Raw genomic sequence first — 18,278 nt, forward strand, 5'->3', positions numbered from 1 at the left:
ATTTCTACTTTCTGCATGGTAACCGCTCGCTGCTTTCTTTGTGAAATCACAACATGTGCGGCAGGTTATCATTTACTGCCCGACGGGAGCGGTCTGCTCGGCTACTAGTACTTCAAGCCCTTTTTAAACATTACCTACATGGCATGATTACTACCTAGGCACTAGTACTATTGAAGGCGGAAAGTGACCTGCCCGAGGTTGGAAATTCCGTCCCTACGATTGGATCTTTCTGAGGGTGCATGTTCCGGCAACATCCAAAGGCGCACCACCCGGTACTGCACTGGCAGCCATGCTAGTAGGAGTCCGAAGAACGGAGCCCGATTTTGGCACGATCGTATGGCACTGTCACCTCTGTCCTCGTATATAATTGTAGTATCCTCTTGCTTACAACGTGCAGTGCATGTACAACTAGCTGAGCCAGCTGAAATCCCGAAAATCCTCCAGCTGGGTCTAGGAGTACGGGTAATCGGTTCTGCCGGAGCAAATAATGACAGACCCATACCTGCCGCTCGCCTCGCTGTGGGCATGACCGTTGACATCTGTGCCGTTCAAGTTGCTTTATATATTATTATGGCTTCTGGAAGACTCGACAATTTCACATTTTAAGGTGGACCTGGTCGGTCACATGATTTGTGACACGATTTCTCTCCATCTCGTAACTCGGAGTTCATTTATTGGAGGGACACCATACGCCGCCGCTTTATGCCACCTTTATCGCTGCCATCTAGATGCTCCTTTCTTCTTTTCCAGGCCAGCCAGCTGATATTCTGTCCCTCTGCAGTATGTTGCATGACGATTGAACCAATGCGTGCTGTGTTGGCTGCACCTACTCACTGAAATGAGCATGGTGTCCCAAGGGGATACACCTCGCTCCCGGCGAGGGAGATGTCAGCCAGGCGCCAATACCTTGCGGACGCAGTGGGTTGCTTTTGATGTTATAGTGGTGGCATAGGAAGATTTCCAACCCTGCCAGGGACTCGAGGGTTACAGCTCAGCGCCCTCTCGACTGTTGGCCGCTCAGCAAGAAGGATCCTGCATGCCTTAACCTTGGGCTGTCCGCTCACGGCTGTTTGCCCGAGTTTGTGCGCTGTTGGTGATCTTGATCCGTCCTTCAATTCGAGGCGCAATTGCCTTGGTCCAGTCGACCTGGAACTCTTCATCGGTCATGTTGTCACAGCATCTGGGCTGCCCCTTGAGCCCAGCCAGACGCCACCACTTGCGAATGACTTTTCGAATGATCTGCAATTCTCGCTCGCTCCTGTCTCGTTGGAGATCCCGAACGCGTCGATGACTCTCGCTCTCAGAGTCATCAATGGGTGTAGAGAACCCCTCTCCACCGTTACGACCGTTAATCGCCTCCCTGCTGGGTTCCACGACAGGATGTGTCGAATGTACGTCGTCTTGAACGCATTCCCAGTGGCGGGCCATGCTTTTCCCCCAGTATTTCCACTTGCCGATGATCTGAAGCGACATGAAATACTGTCGCAGTATCATGCTTATCAAGATTCCATTTTCTTCGGATACGATCTCTTCAGCCTCGCCCCCTTCTGATCGCACGAGTAATGAGTCAAAGCCGTCTTTCCCACGTCCCATGTAACCCCGGGTCACCAGCTTGTACTTCCTTCCCAAGTCGATCGGCTCACCACCCACCTTTGCCCACTTGACTCGATGGTGAGGCGGCAAGGACGGATCGAATTCGAATTCAATATTGGACACTTGTGGAAAGCGCCCTTCGAGAGCGGGATAAGTGGAAACAGAGTTCTCGAGCGCAGCCAGGAGTGCAGCACCGGTTACCCGGATGACGATGGTTGGATCCTCAAAGGGAAAGCTAGAACGACCAGTATTAGCGGGAAACCCCCATTCGAAAGCCCGGGGAAAACTTGCCAATTCAAAATATCCTTCAAGCGGAGCACTCCCGGTGGGTAGATCTGGTCGCCTCTTATCGTACCGGCAGCTATGATGCAACAGTCGCCTTGATAATATGAGCGCATCAAATCACAAACAAAGTTTCCAATGTTAGACTCTTTGAGTCGGACAGTGGTGAACCTGGCGTCCAATGGAGCCGCGGTGTAACCCAGAGGCTTTTCCAGCTTCGGCTTCAAGGAAGTCGTCAGCTCTTCCGTAAGTCTCCAGGCCTTCGGGTCCTGGGGAACGTCGGACGTGATATCTCGCCGGACAATCTGAAAGTCCCACTTTTTGGTGTCGCCCTGCCGCCGTCGAGCTTCGATGTAGCTGAGTTGCTTGAAGTCGGTCCCTGAGCGCAGGACATGTGTGCTATTGATGAGATTGTGTTGGTAGAAGTGATCATGCCCACCAAGGATCAAATCGATCAGCCCATCGGGCGTCTTCTCGGCCAGTTGGTTGTCGTTGGGCTCTCTTTGGTGGGTCACGGCAACAATTATGTCTGCACCTTGCTCTCTCAGACCTGGCACGAGCTCCTTTGCGGTTTCCACAACCGACTTGTAGATCAGATTTGGAGGCAACGAATTGATGGTATCCAGCCACTCTCGCTCAACCAGGCCGATGACGCCGACCTTGACTCCATTCGAAGAGGTCAGCATCGCCGTCTTTTTCGCATTGCCTAGAGGAATGTCATCGCCCAGCGCGGGATCAAGCACATTGGCTAGGAGCCATGGAAATTTGCACTGTGAGGCGAGGCTGCGAAACTGTTTGACGCCAAAGTCGAGATCATGGTTTCCCACACAAGCGACGTCCGTCCCTATCATGTTGAGCACAGGGACCATGTGACTTCCTTTGGTCACGCTGCTTTCCAGACTAGGATTGAAGGCATCTCCAGAGAAGATTGTGATGACATTCGGTTGGGCAGCAAATCGGTCATCGTTGCGGTAGTAGTTGCACACAGTCTGGAAGCGGGCAAAGCCTCCGACCGGCTCGGCAGAAGAGGCATCAATATGGTAGACTGTGTACAGAACATGTGAGATCACGGAATTTTAGGGGTATGCCTGCCCGAGACAAGTGTGGTACACACCATCATTGTAATGGAGGATTCGCAAATCGGGTTGCCTTGAGATATCTCCCGAGGTATATATGACTGCTTCCTCCATAATTGCATAGACGAGTCCCTCACCTTGCTAGCAGCGTGATGCGGCTATGTGCCCGGGAAAGCCAAAGGGGGATAGTTCGGGGTTGTGGTGCTCCTTCAGAGAATGGGCCCCTGGTCTTGTGTGTTTTGAATGAGAAATCACTAGTAGCTGTTGCCTGCATGGTATGGTAAGATCAGCTGCGCCAGTAGTGTGTAGGAAAGAATATGTCAATGCATGCTCAACATTCTTGTCTACTTTATCTATACCAATGCAGGAACACGGTGACAGGATAAAAAAATACTACCTTGCAGAGCGCAATGAATGAAAGAATGTGGCTACGGTCAATATACTAGTAGACGGGAGATCTACTGTAATTATTTTGCCATCCTAGATCTCACTTACACCGTCATCTAACCACACAGAATATTTATTTCTACGTAAGGAACCCCGTATATATCCTCTTCCCATTCTTCGAGTATGGACCAGCTGTTTACCTTTTGCCAGACGCAGTGCGTTCAAGGCAACATTTGGTCCACTACTGTTGGGGAGCCCAACCTAGGTCGGTCGTTGCCATCGGGTCGAAAGTGTCACACGAGCACTGCACGGCATGTCATGATCACATGACGAGGCCGTGGATCGAGATCAACGCCGGCCGCTGGACGCTGGAACGCGCTCATCTGAGGTTCGTGGTCCGGACTCGAAAAGCGGAGCCTGGCGCCTCAAGCCAAATCCGAGTCATGGCAGCAACTCTCTTCGAACGATTCTCTCCTTTCTTCTTTCACGCCATGGCAGGTCACAGGTTAGTACAGTGTAGCATGTCGGAGCATGTCGTGGCCAGACATACAATTCTACACGTTTATCTTCTCAGTGCTCATGTCTGTTCCGTTCAAAGAGCGCGCACAGGGGGCTGACCTTTTTTCGTGTCTGTAGAGTTCACAGCGGGATTGCCGAATTCTCGATGCCGAAACACCATTCTTCACACTACTAGTACAAAATATATACGTCGAGGGGGCAAGGTGGACACAAGTAACCATGGGCGCGATGGCAACGAGTGTCTTCTTGCGGTCTCTGCGATTGTGTTTCTGTTATTGTGAACCGAACCAAACCGGTGCATGCAAGGACCCGCTGACCGTCGCGCTCGTGGCTGGCTGTGAACAACCTTATAAGTCCCCAGTGACATATACAACAAGAACAGAGATCGAAGAGATGCAGGCTCCCGAGACCTTTGTGCGCCGTCAAACACGAGGCGGGTTTGCGACAGACCTACCCACCTGGTAGTGATTGCGAACGATTACACTCCATGATCGCCGAGCACCTCATCTCATGGCTTGATACCTGCTCCGAATCCTTCGCCTCAAGTTCCTCCCCTCCTCCGCTCTGACGCGCCTCATGATGCCTCTTCTCGGACTTGACAATCTGACTCTTGACCGTCCTCGCCGATTTCCTTGGGATGATATACATATATATTGTGACGGTGCGGTGGTCAAGAGTTTGGTATGTGATACCGCGCAAATAGAAGCGAAAACGCGAAGAGTCAATTAACATTGGACTGACTCCCTGTGCCCAGGAGATGGCTGCTTCAGAACGAGAAGAGACGGATGCAAGGCTGACCATTTCTTATGCACATACGGACACCCACGCCAACACGTATACTTGCATCACTTCAGGCAATGACGATCCAACACCGTGCACTGTCCGAGGCGAATTGAAGCGGAAGCGGAGCGATAAGGTACGCCGCACTCCGTACAGCGAACTGTGGCCGGTCTGCAACACAATCCTTTTTCTGTTCTTTCCACACAGAATGCAGCATCAGCCCGGTGCGCTGTGCGGAGCCGTCGTCACCGTCGCCAACGCCGATGAGGACTTTTGAACAAAATGGGATTTCGATAGTTTTCAATCCGAGCCTTGTTCTTCTTCTCCTCCCTTCATTACAAGAATGCAAGATGCGCCTTGGCGTGCGGGATGTGCGTCGTGTTTTGACCATGGTCATACTTGTTTTCTTATCATCTCTGGCCTCTCTGGTGCACCATGCTTCGACTCCCTCCTTGTCGATATCAGACCAAATGGACGAGGCGACTCCATCGCATCGATATATGCTACCAATATATATCTCTATATCTCTCTACATATCTACCGATATAGGAGATGATGGCAACGGAACCATAACGAAATATTTCCCGACCAGGTTGAGGAACCACACATGGACATGACGCAAAAATGAAGAAATGAAATCGAAAACAAGCCCTTCCGTTACGGTTGCGGTGTTTGCCTTTGGTGTCCAATCCATAAGAAGCGATGGCCAGAAATTGAGTTACTCAGTCCGGAACCGGCGGTCAGACATGAGCGTGATCTAGCATTGCAGCTGGGGAGCGATCGAGAGCGGAAACCGCGAGAGTATCAGCAAAGTGTGGCCGAACATTACGGTATTGAGAACTACCAAGGATGAGGTGTGATGAAGTGAGACGGAACGAGGCCAGCAAAAAACAATTATACCATCCACTGCAAGACCCAATGATGACCAAGAGTCCGAAAAGCCAAAGTCGAGACAGCCGATCGTGTACAGGAGGGGTTTCAAGAGCTCTCCTTTCAGCGCGTTCTGGCAGTCGGTGTGAAACTAGAGTACTTGACGCTGAGGGTCGAAAAAATATATGAAATAGGAAAAAGAAACTCCCCAAGGTACCTAGGTAGTTCCTGGTGTCCCAATACAGGGCTAAATGCAATGACCGCAGTACTTTCTATGGTACTCGTGAACCTCTTGAGTTCGATCATTACACTCACTACCTACAGAAAGAGGACGACGAAACGGACCGCTGCGTTCCAGGACCCTCAAAAATGGGCTGTCAATGAACCAGTCTTGGATTTTTTTTTGATTTTGTTTACCTGACCTCGACCGATCCCTTTTTTCCAAAGTCCATCTCTAGACTCCATCGCTAGTGAAGCGTGTGTCTCATCGCATCTATTTCTTGCCAATGTACATGTTACAACATTATATCACATATCACGTTAATATCAAAACCAAAAAGCATTTGACTCTTTTTTCTTCTCTTCTTTTCGTTTCTTTTCGTTCATCCTGATTCACAACAGGAGTTCCTCTTTTTTGCTGCTACCGTTCTTCATCCCCTGACTTACGGGATCCGTGGTCAGAGTCATCATCGATGTCGTCGACGTCAACATCTTCTTCGTCTTCTTCAGCAGAAGAAGATTCCCAACCCTCGGCCTCGAGACTGGGCGACCGGATGCCGAAGCTAAGCAAGAAGCCGATAAACGCGATGCCGCCAAAGGCGCCGAACGCCAGAGCCTCGCCCTTGGGCTGTACCTTTGTGGCGAGAGAAAAGATGCCGCCCGACACGAATGGGCCGACTGCTCGCCCCGCTGCGGAGAGGGTCTGAGCCAGGCCATTCAAGGTTCCAAGGACAGAGTGGTTGGGAGCAGAGTTCGTGATCTGTGCATGGCCCGCAATCATTGAGGTCAGCATACTATCCATGTAGCCAGTCATGCAGGCAAGCATTAAATGAAATAAGTAAATCAAGAATCGTCATCGACCGACAAAGGGGCGGTATAACGAAGGCGCGAACGTCAAATATCGACTATCGATAAACCCTGGCTTGAGCCCCTGATGTGTTTGGAGACTTACCAGTAACAGAGCACTCGTAAGACCTCCGACAGCGGCGACGGTCTTGATAAGAAGCACGACGCAAATCTCGATCCACAACCAAGCGGCGCCGAACGTGATGGCTCCTTGGCCGTCACCCTTGTCCTTGTATCCGACCCACGGCATCAACAGATAAGCAATCACAAACCCGCCGAGCCCGGCACGGTACGCCCACCGATTGCCCATCTTGTCCCGGAGCTTGCCGAACACGCCTACCTGGAACAAGATGGTCACGACGCCGGCGAACCCCAGCGAAAGCCCTATCTCTTCTGGGTCGAGACTGCGGCCGGTGGGAGGAGGCGCTTGCGCGAAAATGGGATACAACGAATTGAACGAAATATTCGATAGCTGGAAGATGAGGTACGTCAGGAGAAGAAGGATGGTGTCTCGATTGAGCACATCGCTGCTCTTCAGCTCTTCCGTCTCGGGGAATAACCCGGGGTGGTCAACGGAGCCGTCATTGTCCTCGTCATCCGAGACCTCGACCAGTCCGTTGCTGTGAGAATGGTGATGGGGCTTCTTGCTTGAACGCCTCCGTAGATAATGCGGTCTGCTTGAGGACGTGAATTCCCACAGCCATGCGAACAGGTTCTTGATCCGATGCGTGATCGGACCGAGGTACGGCGCTTCTTCCAAGCTCTCCTCGAGGAAGAACGCTGTAAGCCCGAAATCGACGCACAAAATGGCCGCCGAGAGCAGGTTGGGCAGAAGGAAAGGATAGGGATTGGGTTTCGCCTTGTTAAATGGGTTTCGCGGATATACCAGCACTCCGCCGATGACGGGCCCTGTGATACCCCCAAGCCCGTATATCACGGGCAAATAAGTAAACGCTTTGGACTGATTGCTGCGATCTGTAATCTCCCCTAGACACGTTGACACAACACCCTGGTTGCCGTTCAACAATCCCATCAGAGCCTGAACCACGAGCGCCTGGGGCAAGGTCTTGACGAATCCAAAGGCAATGAAGCAGCCGGCAGTAAAGAGCGTGCCCATCAGTATCACTGGCTTTCTCCCAATATGGTCTGACAGCCATCCCCAGAAGAAGTTGGTGGTCAATTGTGCCAGCGCGAATGCTGAAGCTATCATTCCAACATAGAAGCCCACTTGTCCCGGCTTCACTTCAGGAAACGTCGACGCCATCTCGGGAAGGTAGGGACTGATCGAATTGAGCGCGGTCTGTTCGCACAAAGCTATCACCGCCAAGATCGCCATTTGTTTCTTGGGTAAAGGTGAAGTCTGGTTTCGTCGGTTTCTTTCAGGCGCACGGAGGTCATGGCTGGACGAGTGGGACGAGTCGGACAGTGGCCTCCCTCGAGATTTGGGAGGCGTAATGCCGCCAAAGGTCTGGTAATGAGGTGTTGAAGATGTTCGACGGAATAATGGCGCCTGATCGGAGGGCTTCATTACGAAGAGGCCCGGCCGTGGTTTGGACGAGCGTGTCACAGTCTGTGGCTCGTTGATTGAGGGAGGGCTCCCTCGTATCGTGGTAGTAGCGGCTGCGGTACAGTGGAATATTGATGTTGTGCAAATCCTGTGCCACCGTCGACTGACAGCACGCTTCTGCCGGTATAGGTAAATTTTAGGCCATTTCTGGAGATATCGCTTTCAAAGTCTCGTTGACAGCCGCACAAATAGCCACGGTACACTTCCCGCGGATATACGGGCGCAGAACCCTCAACAGCGCCCGAATACTGAGCCTCGATATTCTATTATTCCACGTCCAAGAAGTGCAGCAAGTTGAAGTTGGAGTTCAAGTCGAAGTCGAAGTCGCCTGCCTGCGCTGCGCTGCAACAAGTCCGCGCCAATGACGTCGCTGCTTACAGGTACCTACATACCTACAGTGGTAGTATATTCTGCGGCCTCCATCGGCACGTGCGCACACACCTTAAAGTACCTCCAAGGGACTGATACAATGTTGTACTAGTAGTAGTAGGTAGTAGGTAGTAGACATCAATGTCCACCACTACAGACAGCCACTGCAGGTATCTCAAGTATACCTATAGACATGGATGCTCCTGTGCTGCACACTAACGTCCTGCTGCTCTCAACTGCAACTGCAGTCTCAATAGAAAGGCCATTGGTAATCGCTAGACCTCTGGTAACCTGAACGACATCAATCCACCACTGCAGCGCCCAGTCCACCTCCCGGGCAATGGCTACTCTCCTCCTATCGGTGCAACTTGTGTCACCTGCGTCACGACACCGTTCTTTGCGGCCTGGCCATCTTCCTTTGCTCCCATACCTGTAGCTGTCTTATAATGCTGCGTAAAGTCATACTGGAGCGCCATCGGAGACCGCATGAATTCTCGTTGTGCCTCCACATCGTTCTCAATGCTCTTGAGCATCTTTAGAAACTCGTCGTTCTCCAAAGCCTTATCCGGATCCTGGTCGTATAGTCGCCTAATGTTGCTCTGCGAGATAGGGTCGGTGACGGTCTGAAACCTTTGGCGACGCATTTCGGAATACTTGTCGAGGATGCTCTCGTCCGCTTTACCCTCATACACTCCGATCAAGCAATCGTACAGGCCTCCGACATCAACAATACCCCCAGTCAAGCCGAGACCTCCAAAAGGATTGCAGACTGTATCAATGTTAACGAGATACCAGGCACATGGTGCGAGCTAGGATACGTGCTAGGATACTTACTATGGGCCGCATCCGCTGCCAACAAGAACCGGCCAACTCGTAGCCTCTCGGCCAACCGCTGATGTATCCGGTAAGGGCTGATGGCTGCAAGGTCATATTGCCCCGGCTTAGGGTGTCCCGGAAGCATCGCCTCATACTTCATCGGCTGTCGAGCGATCAGTTGTTCCCGAGTCAGGCCCGAAACCTCGCCATAGCTAACCCGCCACCATCCGCTGCCATCGGGATTTTTGGTGAGGCGAGCGACCATATGCCAATGCTCCGGATGGATGAAAAAGTTGGCATCATCATAGCCAAACTTTTCGAAGGGATAGGATACCTGGTTGCTGGTCAAAAAGAGTGGTAGCACTTCAAACAACGCCAACTTACATTGGTAGCCACGATCTGTTTATCCCATGTCCATCCCGGAAAGTCCTTGTCCCCGAACAAACGCTTCCGGACGGTGCTCGAAGCCCCGTCGCATCCTACAATATAACTGGCCTCTAACCGTTTTCTGCCGTCGGGTGTTTCCACATCCACCCAAGCTTTGTCTGTATCCTGGCCCAGGTCGACAACCTTGTGGTTGAAACTTACCTTGAGCGTTGGTTGGGCAATGGCATGTCTGTAGAGAAGCTGGTCCAGATTGGCCAGTGGGAGGCATGCCAGTCGATCCGGGTCATCGAAATTAAGACTGTTGTCGAATCCGGCAAGGTAGGTCCCGTCGAGCTTCCTCCAACAAGTCTTGACTGGGTCAAATCCTTCCTTTCGAACGTCGTCTATGACTCCTGCCCTTCGTAGCTCGTAGGCGGCAGGAGGACCATAGTAAGCTGCACGAGGAGAATCATCCAACTCCGAGGACGCTTCCAAAATGTGGACTGGAACGCCCTTCTTCGCGAGCATCAACCCAAGAAGCAGTCCAGAAGGTCCAGCACCCACGATAATGGTCCAAGGCTTGTCGGTTTGCGCCATGTTGATCCCAGCCACCAGTTGATGACGCCCTGAAGTCAAGTTGCACTATGGAAGGTGGATTCGGTTCCAGCTAAGGTATCCAGGTATTATAGTTTCTTATACAAGAAGGAGATCAAAGCCCCGCCGAGCGTCTGCCTCTCCTAGCCATGGGACAAACTGCCGCGGGGGTGGGTGACCCAACTCATTCCTACAGATCGGACGCTTTTAGCGTGGTAAAGCAACAGTTCTGGCCTCGGCGCCAATCCATGACAGCGTGGGTGGTCAAAAGTTATGGGGATCCTCTGGCATGTGGAGGGTCTGATGACACTACTAAAAGAAACTCGGAATTTGAAATGGCAACAGAAGCACAACCAGTCGGGTGGGGCGTTATAGGCGAGAGCAGAGGATGGGCCGGGTATACCACACTGTGGCTGCTCGATGTACAACATCATTTTACAATGCTGTGCTGATAGTGGTCTGCCTGCCACAGTTTGATGTCAGTAGCAACAGGGTCACGATGTCGCATCGAATCCACGTCCCATTCAAAGGACGCCCGGCAGCCTGGGTGACGGTGTTTTCCCTCCCGAACGATGCAAAGCGACCCAGCTCCAGCGCTTGCTGTAGCTCTCAGCTACTTGCTTATTTCCCCCAAGGCTGTAAAGGATGCCAATACTAAAAGGTACCTACCTGCCTGGTGTCTACCTAGGTAGGTGGCAATGCGCGAAGATTTCCCCGTACTAGTTGGCGGTCCGGGTGCCGAGTAAGGCTCTGGGGACGGGTACAGACGCCCGAACTGGTGGTGGGGCTTTACCGGCAACTCCCCTGACCATCCACCATCATGACCACCGCTGGCGCAGAACCCGGAACGTGTCTGGGCAGCGTTGCTTAAAACATTGTACTTTACTTTGAATCGGGATTGTACTAGTATAGTAGTAGTGACCCAGCTCACCTCGACACGCCACCTATGTATGTTTTATCCGACGTGCAACGGTGTCCCTTTTGTTTTCTAACCACGCGTCGATCAGAATTACCCCGGAGCAGAACCCAGACCTAGAACGCTGGGCATTGCATCAACGTATAGTATCTGATCAACCAACTGCAACAAAGAGAATGGATCCGCCCGGAGACAAAGTGGCTGAAGCCCATAAGATCTTATATGACGAAGGCTTTAGGATTCGCAACGAAGTTACCGGGGTCGAGCATGTCCAGCGTTCGCTGCAGAATGGTTCTTCTGATTTTGCCCGACCTATGCAAGAACTTGCGACAGAGGTGGGTTGGGGTTGTATCTGGACGCGCCCTGGTCTGGACCGCAAGACTCGAAGCCTGCTGAATATTGCTATGCTTTGTGCCTTGAACAGAATGACTGAGCTTGCAGTCCATGTGAGAGGGGCAGTTAACAATGGTGCGAGCGAGGTCGAGATTCGGGAGACGTTGATCCAGGTTGCGGGCTATTGTGGGTTGCCGGCCGGGTTGGAGGGGGTGCGAGTCGCTGAAGGGGTGCTCAAGGCCGTCCGAGGTGACGATAGTGCAGCTTGAGATATAAACATTCAAGTTCATCTCGGGCATGGGAGAAGAGGGTATGGAGGACTGGACGCCGGCTCCAAGGCCTTTTCCAAAGAAGCCTGCGCTGTTCAGCTTGCAGGACAGCTACCAGACTCCAACATAACGCTGCAGTCTTCCTTGATTTACATGAACAGAAAGAATTAGCAACTCTTGGTTTCAACACAGAACATTAGCCGCCAGTCTGAAGTCCCGTTGATAGCATACAATGTTGTATATTCTTCTATCACACTGCAGTACAAACACTATCCACATATCACCAAATACTCCGCCGTATGCTATTTGGAGCGGTATTACGGTCCAACACAGCGAGTTTTAAAGCTGCATGGCAATAATAATGACCCTGCACCGCAGTGACCCTCATCCTGGCGTCCGTTTTAAGCACATCGCGCTGAGTTGCTGACGGCCTTGAAGTTGTCGGTGCCATTGCCAGCCTGAGCACCAGTGCCAGCGCCAGTCAGTGAGTGGAAGTCGACCGCATTTGTTCGTTGGCACCAAGTCCGAATTCATTGATCTGCCTCGCTACTACAGACAATATATTCCTCTCCGCCAATTCTGCAATGCGGGTTTGAGCTGGTCATTTCGTCCATCGCGCTGCAGCGGCCGTCACGAACCCAGGGAGTCCAACTTGTCACGCTCAATCCGCATTCATCCTCCTGCACCCTCGGCCGCAAAGCTGTCCGGCCCCCGGTTGCCTTGCAATCAGCATTTTCTTTGGGCCAGATGCGCCCTTGCAGGCCTGCTCAACACCATCCGAGTGACTGGTGCTGTTGTATCACGATTGTTTTCCGGGTCGAATAGACGAAACATGCGCAACGAGCTGTTGCGCCGATCCTGCGTTGACTTTCCTCCCTCCGGTCGCGGCATCACCAGGCCGCTCTCGCGCTGAATATGGCCAGCTACCAGAATGGTCGGCCTTACTATCCCTCCAACAATCATCCTTCCTCGGGTCAGAACAGTGGCTTCGTGCCTTATGGCTCGCAGTCTACGTATCCGTCACGCCCCCTCGAGCGAGCCCCGAGTTTTGATGCTGGGGATGACGGACAGTTTCTTGAAGGAGATGGGACGCAGATGCAGACGGGTTCAGGCCAGCCATATCAAGCCTATGATGGGCAAACAGGAGGAAGCCCATCAGCGAACAGAGCGCACTCGATGGGCGTACAGGCGTCCACGACGATGCCTTTCCGGACGAATACTCAGTACGCCGCATTGGCTGGATATCAACACCAACATCAACCGGCAGTACCTGCTCGCCCTTCATACAATCCAGCACAATATCAGCAGCAGCAGCAGCCGCCGCCACCGCCCAACTACAACCCACATGTCTATGCAAGTCCTCAATCTCCCCAGGCTCCCGGTGCCTATCAACCATATATCCCAGCGGCCTATGGTGACCCAAACTTGACTCGTCACACTTCAGTGTATAACAGTTACGGCTACTACGATGTTAACGCGCAGATAAACTCCTCTAATCAGCCTCCTCCGCCTCCCCCCCGAACCGAACAGCAACACTATTCACACACTCAGCCATACGGTGCATACCAGCATGATGCCACTCACCAGTTTCCAGTCCGCCATCCTAGTGCCTCTTCCGCCGGCCAAACTCATGCATCATACTCGCCTCCTACACCGGCTGCCCCTCCGCACGCAGATCCAGCACTGGCAGGTCGGTCATATGGCGCTAACAGCATTCCTGGTGAAGGGTACTCGCACAGTGCCGGAACCGCAGCGCAGTACCAGAGTTCAACACTGAGTGCATACTCGTCTCCAGACATCAACCGGAATTCTTCTTTTGCGAGTCGGCTGAGCAACCAATCTGCTTCCTCACAACCTTCACTTCCAACACCGCCCAGCAGGCAGCCCTCTGACCGCTCTCCCCAGCGCACGAACACCCTCGATCGTCATCCTCAAGGAAGGTCTCTTCCGGGCGTGCCGTCCGAATCAGAGTCCGATAATGACTATCAAATCAATGCCGAGGCGCAGCACTCCGCAGTGGGAAGGGACACCCGTCACTCAGGCTATGATGACTTGATGCTTCATCTGGATCAAGCCATAGGGAACAGTTCCATGCACTCAAGGTCAGCGAGTGACTACAGGTATAGCGACGCTAGGGAAGAGGCCCCGGCTGATGGTTACCAGCCAACTGCGGCTCAGCCGCTCGTGTCACCAGACGAGGTCCCTACCCATCTTAATGGAAACATCGCGTCCACTGGCGACACCTACATAAACTACGGAGCATTCTCAGACGACAGCGATGCCGAAGCTGCGGCAGGTCTCGCTGCGCTACAAGCCTTGGATGAGCAGGAGAGACAAGAGGATGCGCGCCGACGTAGTGGATCAGCGACTCTCTTCCCCAGCCAGCCGCGCCCCGGGGAAACAGCTTTGCGCCTGTCAGATCAAGACCGCAGTAGCGACAGCGACTATGCCGGCTACGATCTAAGCCTTGCAGGTGGAGGTTACGCGCCTGGCATGTCATATGGCGATCCAGCTGTGACAGACTACGCTACTGTCACTGCTATGCCGCAAAGCGAGTTGTACGGACGGCTCAATGCGCGGATGGACTCTGTTCGCAGCTCTCGCGTATCATCTGAAGGTAGAGAGTCACAGGCTAGCGGACTCGATTCTATCCCTCCCGCAGAGAGTTTGCGTCAATATGCCCCCGTACCGAACGTGGCCCGGGTTGACACTGGGGGAACCGGGGGTCTAACTGAACCCAGTCCACATCCACGACGTTTGAGCTACGAAGATGGAGATGAGGCGGCGTGGATGGATTCCGAAACTGCTCGCACTTCTGGTGACACCAGTCCCTCCAGAGATTCCATGCCTGACCTATTTTTCCATCCTGGCCTGAGCCAACAGCGACCGCTCCCACCTCCACCTTCTCACTCGGATCCTGGTGCCCGGTTGCCGCATTTGATGCCTGCAGGTACCTATACCCAGCAATCTCGATTCTCACAATACACCGATCAGACATCAAGGGGGTTCCCTCCCGCCCCAGACGCCTACACTAATTCCCTGCTGAGCCCTTCACCTGTCCCTCGCTCGACCTCGCTATCAAGTACGCGCAGTGCTCCACGTGTGGAGTACCCAGTCCGCTCAAAAACCGATGCCGACCGGCAAAAATTGGCGCGTCAACAGGGACGGCCAGTTTCTGATCTCTACGACATAGCTAGTCCCCAGTCCGCCGTCTCGTTAGATCTTCCGGCGATCCCCAAGAAGCGCTATAATCCTTCCAAGCTATCGGCTGACCAGTTTAAGAAATGTTCCGAGCCTTGGGCGCTCAGCTCCATTTTGGGATGGATCAAAGAACTGGCAGAAGAAGAGGCAGATCTCAAAGAGCACAGCGTCGTGGAAGGCATTGTCGCCCTCTTCATGAACAAGGTTCCCACCATGTACATCACGGAAGCTGAAGCCCTTGGAGAGCGCGTGGTCAAAGAGATGTTGGCAACTGGCGCCCTAATGAGGGAGGAAGAATGGGTCAAGTTTGGTCATGGAACAATGTCTGGCGTACTATATCAACTGACGGGAAGTGGTTGCTATTCCTCGAAGCTGCATTTGTATCATACCCGAGGGCGATGCTATTCCTACCATTGCATGCGGACATTGAAAAAGGTCGACCTTGATTCCTTGCCAGTCGAGAAGAAGTCGGAGGACTGGGCCACATTCTACAAGCTCACCAAAGAAGACATCGCAGGCCACGACAAGAAAGAAATCGAACGGCAGAATGTGTTACATGAGATAGTCACCAGCGAGGATCTCTACATCAGCCAATTGGATGTGTTGAGGGTTCTATACAGAGACCGGCTGGCAGCTGCGCAGCCACCAATCATTCCTCCCAAAAAGCTTCCAACCTTCCTGAGGGAAGTGTTTGGTGGGGTTGACAAAGTGAAAAAGGTGAATCAGGACTATCTCCTTGGACAGTTGAAGTATCGCCAGTCTGAGCAAGGACCCTGGATAGCAGGGTTCAGTGACATCTTTCGTGAATGGATCAGGAAAGCCCGGTCGGTCTACGTTGAGTATGCATCCAACTTTCCTCGTGCAGACTACCTCATGCGTCGAGAAGCGGAGCGAAATGTGCACTTCAAACTATTCCTCGACCAAGCTCGGGAAGACAAACGATCGAATCGCTTGGGCTGGGATAACTACCTGAAAGCACCGATCACTCGACTACAGCGTTACAGTCTTCTGCTGTCAACTGTCCAGAAAAACATGCTCAAAGAGTCAGAAGAAAAGAACAACCTAGCCTATGCTCTCGACGAGATCCGGGCTGCGACCTTTGAGTGCGACTCCAAGTTCGCTGAGATGACCAAAAAGATGCAGCTGGTCGAAATGCAGACTAAGTTGCGACTCAGACCAGCCATGGAAAAAGAGGTGGAGCTCAACCTCGATCATCTAGGCAGGGAGATCATCTTCCGTGGCGATCTTCAACGTGCTGGCGGGAAGGGCTTCCAGTGGGTCGATACGCACGCAATACTCTTCGATCATTACCTGGTGCTCGCCAAACCTCTCAGCCGGGACCGCAAAGAGGGATATTATGATGTCTCAAAAGTTCCAATCCCAATGGACCTCCTGGTCTTGGAAAGCTCCAATGACCCCGCAGTAGTCAAATCGTCAGTTAAAGGTATCGGTGCTGTCACTACCACCGTGGTTCCACGAGGGCAGCCGGTTCCGGACTCTCGGCTTGCTAGAGCACAGTCCACCGCAAGTGGAGGGCAGCCTGGTTCTCTATCACATACAAGCACCAATCTGTCAATTGGATCAGGAAACACCAGCCAGTCGATGGTACCCATCACGACGATAGAGTCTGGCAGTTCGAAAGAGGAGAAGATCATGTACCCCTTTCGTGTCAAACACCTCGGAAAAACCGAGACGTACACGCTTTACGCTCCGAGCGCGCAAAATCGCCAAGATTGGTGTGAAGCCATCATCCAAGCCAAAACAAGACACGCAGAAGCATTGTTCTCTCAGAATGCTGAGCCGTTCAAACTTCGCGTCCTGGCAGATACTGCTTTCGGCTACGATGGATTGACCTACCCCCACCGACGTATCTTAATCAAGGGGACGCCGCTGGACCGGGCCATCCAGGAGGCTGAAAAGAAATTTGCAGGCCAGGGGCGTCCAGCACCTGTTTGTCGGGCTCCTGTCAATTGCGCAACAGTGTTTAATCAACCATATGGGCGGCTCATGTGCGCTGTCGGAACTGACTACGGTGTATACATTTCCGAATATGAAAACTCTCGGGGATGGGTTCGGGTACGTTGATCACGTTGCTTGGAGCATGCATCGTTGCTAACATCCTGCAGGCTATTCCGATGCAACGGGTCAGCCAGATCGCGGTCCTAGAGGAGTTCAACCTATTCCTTCTGATTTCTGACAAGGTGCTCATCGCATATCATCTGGACGTTGTCTGCCCACCAACCGGCAACCCTGTGTTGCAAAATGATGGTTCGAGTCGGAAGGCGCCGCAAAAGTTGTCGGGCTCTAAGGACGTTGGCTTCTTTGTGACGGGGAAGATGAAGGAGCGCACGCTCGTCTTCTACAAAAAGCGAGACGGTATCGCGTCCACGTTCAAGGTACTCGAACCAGTACTGCAGAGAAGCACGACTAGCCGGTCTCGCTTCTTGCCTTCGTCAACTCGTCGAGGCCAGACCGAATTTTTCAGGGAATACGACGAGTTCTACATCCCGGCCGAGTGCTACAGCCTAAACCTGTTTCAGTCAAGCTTGGCGATATCCACGGCGAGAGGAGTGGAAGTGCTGACCCTGGAGAAAAAGCAAACGTGGAGCGTGCCGAACTTGAGGAGCGACCAACCCGACACACAGGCTCATCTTAGCTCAATCGCCAGTCGGATCAAAGACCTCAAGCCGCTGGGCATGTTCCGACTTGGGGAGGCCGAGTTCCTCGTCACGTTTGAGGAATGTGCTGTCTATGTCAACAAACACGGAGATATCTCACGGGGGGTGGTGATGGAGTTTGTAGGTCGCGCAAAATCGGCCTGTCTATATGCGCAATACTTGATTCTGGTCGACGACGATTTTGTCGAGATTCGCGACGCCCAGAACGGGAGACTGAAGCAAGTCATTGCCGGAAAAGACATCAAGCTGCTTGACGATGGCGGGGGCGGGTCTGGAGGCGGCCAGCCGCAGACGCCGGCCGCTCTCGGAGGGGGCATCAACGGCCTTGGGATGAAAAATTATATGAACGCCCCGCGGACTCCGAAGATTGTTCTGCAACACCCGGAGTACGAGAAGAGCCATCTCATTGTTGAGCTGCTGTTGACAACGGAGACGGCGTGATGCAAGGCGGCGTCTTATAACCATTTCACGAGGAGGAAGAATGGCTTGATCTGCCAGTGGCGAATGCCTACGAGACACAGAAACAGCCAGGGGATAGCAGGGGACGACTAACGAACGATTGAATGACATTGGACTATGGCCCTTAATGGAGGCAGA

General features: G+C 52.8%; 6 protein-coding genes across 6 annotated transcripts; 3 read left to right on the forward strand and 3 right to left on the reverse strand.

Annotated features, from left to right (window-relative positions):
• Window positions 1-97: 97 nt before the first annotated feature.
• Window positions 98-3,559, reverse strand: HMPREF1120_05194 (5'-nucleotidase). The gene is made up of 3 exons (XM_009159359.1): window positions 2,990-3,559; window positions 1,885-2,920; window positions 98-1,828 (listed from the first exon to the last, which is right to left on the reverse strand). The coding sequence occupies exons 1-3, from the start codon at window positions 3,063-3,065 to the stop codon at window positions 1,042-1,044; spliced, it is 1,899 nt and encodes a 632-aa protein (XP_009157607.1). The 5' UTR covers window positions 3,066-3,559; the 3' UTR covers window positions 98-1,041.
• HMPREF1120_05195 (uncharacterized protein) lies at window positions 3,442-6,083 on the forward strand. The gene is made up of 4 exons (XM_009159360.1): window positions 3,442-3,481; window positions 3,549-3,843; window positions 3,975-4,538; window positions 4,612-6,083. The coding sequence occupies exons 3-4, from the start codon at window positions 4,434-4,436 to the stop codon at window positions 4,912-4,914; spliced, it is 408 nt and encodes a 135-aa protein (XP_009157608.1). The 5' UTR covers window positions 3,442-3,481; window positions 3,549-3,843; window positions 3,975-4,433; the 3' UTR covers window positions 4,915-6,083.
• HMPREF1120_05196 (uncharacterized protein) lies at window positions 5,616-8,495 on the reverse strand. The gene is made up of 2 exons (XM_009159361.1): window positions 6,679-8,495; window positions 5,616-6,486 (listed from the first exon to the last, which is right to left on the reverse strand). Exons 1-2 carry the CDS (start codon window positions 8,098-8,100, stop codon window positions 6,148-6,150), a joined length of 1,761 nt encoding a protein of 586 aa, XP_009157609.1. The 5' UTR covers window positions 8,101-8,495; the 3' UTR covers window positions 5,616-6,147.
• Window positions 8,496-8,531: 36 nt separating this feature from the next.
• Window positions 8,532-10,709, reverse strand: HMPREF1120_05197 (uncharacterized protein). The gene is made up of 3 exons (XM_009159362.1): window positions 9,709-10,709; window positions 9,343-9,658; window positions 8,532-9,277 (listed from the first exon to the last, which is right to left on the reverse strand). Exons 1-3 carry the CDS (start codon window positions 10,285-10,287, stop codon window positions 8,853-8,855), a joined length of 1,320 nt encoding a protein of 439 aa, XP_009157610.1. The 5' UTR covers window positions 10,288-10,709; the 3' UTR covers window positions 8,532-8,852.
• Window positions 10,710-11,376: 667 nt separating this feature from the next.
• Window positions 11,377-11,802, forward strand: HMPREF1120_05198 (4-carboxymuconolactone decarboxylase; the record flags this gene model as incomplete). Its single annotated transcript, XM_009159363.1, has 1 exon — window positions 11,377-11,802. The coding sequence occupies one exon, from the start codon at window positions 11,377-11,379 to the stop codon at window positions 11,800-11,802; it is 426 nt and encodes a 141-aa protein (XP_009157611.1).
• Window positions 11,803-12,717: 915 nt separating this feature from the next.
• On the forward strand, window positions 12,718-18,122 carry HMPREF1120_05199 (uncharacterized protein; the record flags this gene model as incomplete). The annotated part of the gene is made up of 2 exons (XM_009159364.1): window positions 12,718-17,079; window positions 17,130-18,122. 2 exons carry the CDS (start codon window positions 12,718-12,720, stop codon window positions 18,120-18,122), a joined length of 5,355 nt encoding a protein of 1,784 aa, XP_009157612.1.
• Window positions 18,123-18,278: the final 156 nt, after the last annotated feature.

Source organism: Exophiala dermatitidis, assembly GCF_000230625.1.
Source record: "Exophiala dermatitidis NIH/UT8656 unplaced genomic scaffold supercont1.4, whole genome shotgun sequence".
NCBI classification, from domain to species: domain Eukaryota; kingdom Fungi; phylum Ascomycota; class Eurotiomycetes; order Chaetothyriales; family Herpotrichiellaceae; genus Exophiala; species Exophiala dermatitidis.

Bases quoted from the DNA above. Each gene is read 5' to 3' on its own strand.
- HMPREF1120_05194 (XM_009159359.1), bottom strand. From the start codon at position 3,065: ATGGAGGAAGCAGTCATATATACCTCGGGAGATATCTCAAGGCAACCC. The intron at 2,921-2,989 runs GTGTGTACCACA...TTCTGTACACAG, and splicing joins AATCCTCCATTACAATGATG to TCTACCATATTGATGCCTCT. The intron at 1,829-1,884 runs GCAAGTTTTCCC...TGGTCGTTCTAG, and splicing joins TTGAAGGATATTTTGAATTG to CTTTCCCTTTGAGGATCCAA.
- HMPREF1120_05195 (XM_009159360.1), top strand. From the start codon at position 4,434: ATGATGCCTCTTCTCGGACTTGACAATCTGACTCTTGACCGTCCTCGC. The intron at 4,539-4,611 runs GTATGTGATACC...CCCTGTGCCCAG, and splicing joins GTGCGGTGGTCAAGAGTTTG to GAGATGGCTGCTTCAGAACG.
- HMPREF1120_05197 (XM_009159362.1), bottom strand. From the start codon at position 10,287: ATGGCGCAAACCGACAAGCCTTGGACCATTATCGTGGGTGCTGGACCT. The intron at 9,659-9,708 runs GTAAGTTGGCGT...ACCAGCAACCAG, and splicing joins AACAGATCGTGGCTACCAAT to GTATCCTATCCCTTCGAAAA. The intron at 9,278-9,342 runs GTAAGTATCCTA...ACATTGATACAG, and splicing joins GGCAGCGGATGCGGCCCATA to TCTGCAATCCTTTTGGAGGT.
- HMPREF1120_05196 (XM_009159361.1), bottom strand. From the start codon at position 8,100: ATGAAGCCCTCCGATCAGGCGCCATTATTCCGTCGAACATCTTCAACA. The intron at 6,487-6,678 runs GTAAGTCTCCAA...GGCCATGCACAG, and splicing joins TTACGAGTGCTCTGTTACTG to ATCACGAACTCTGCTCCCAA.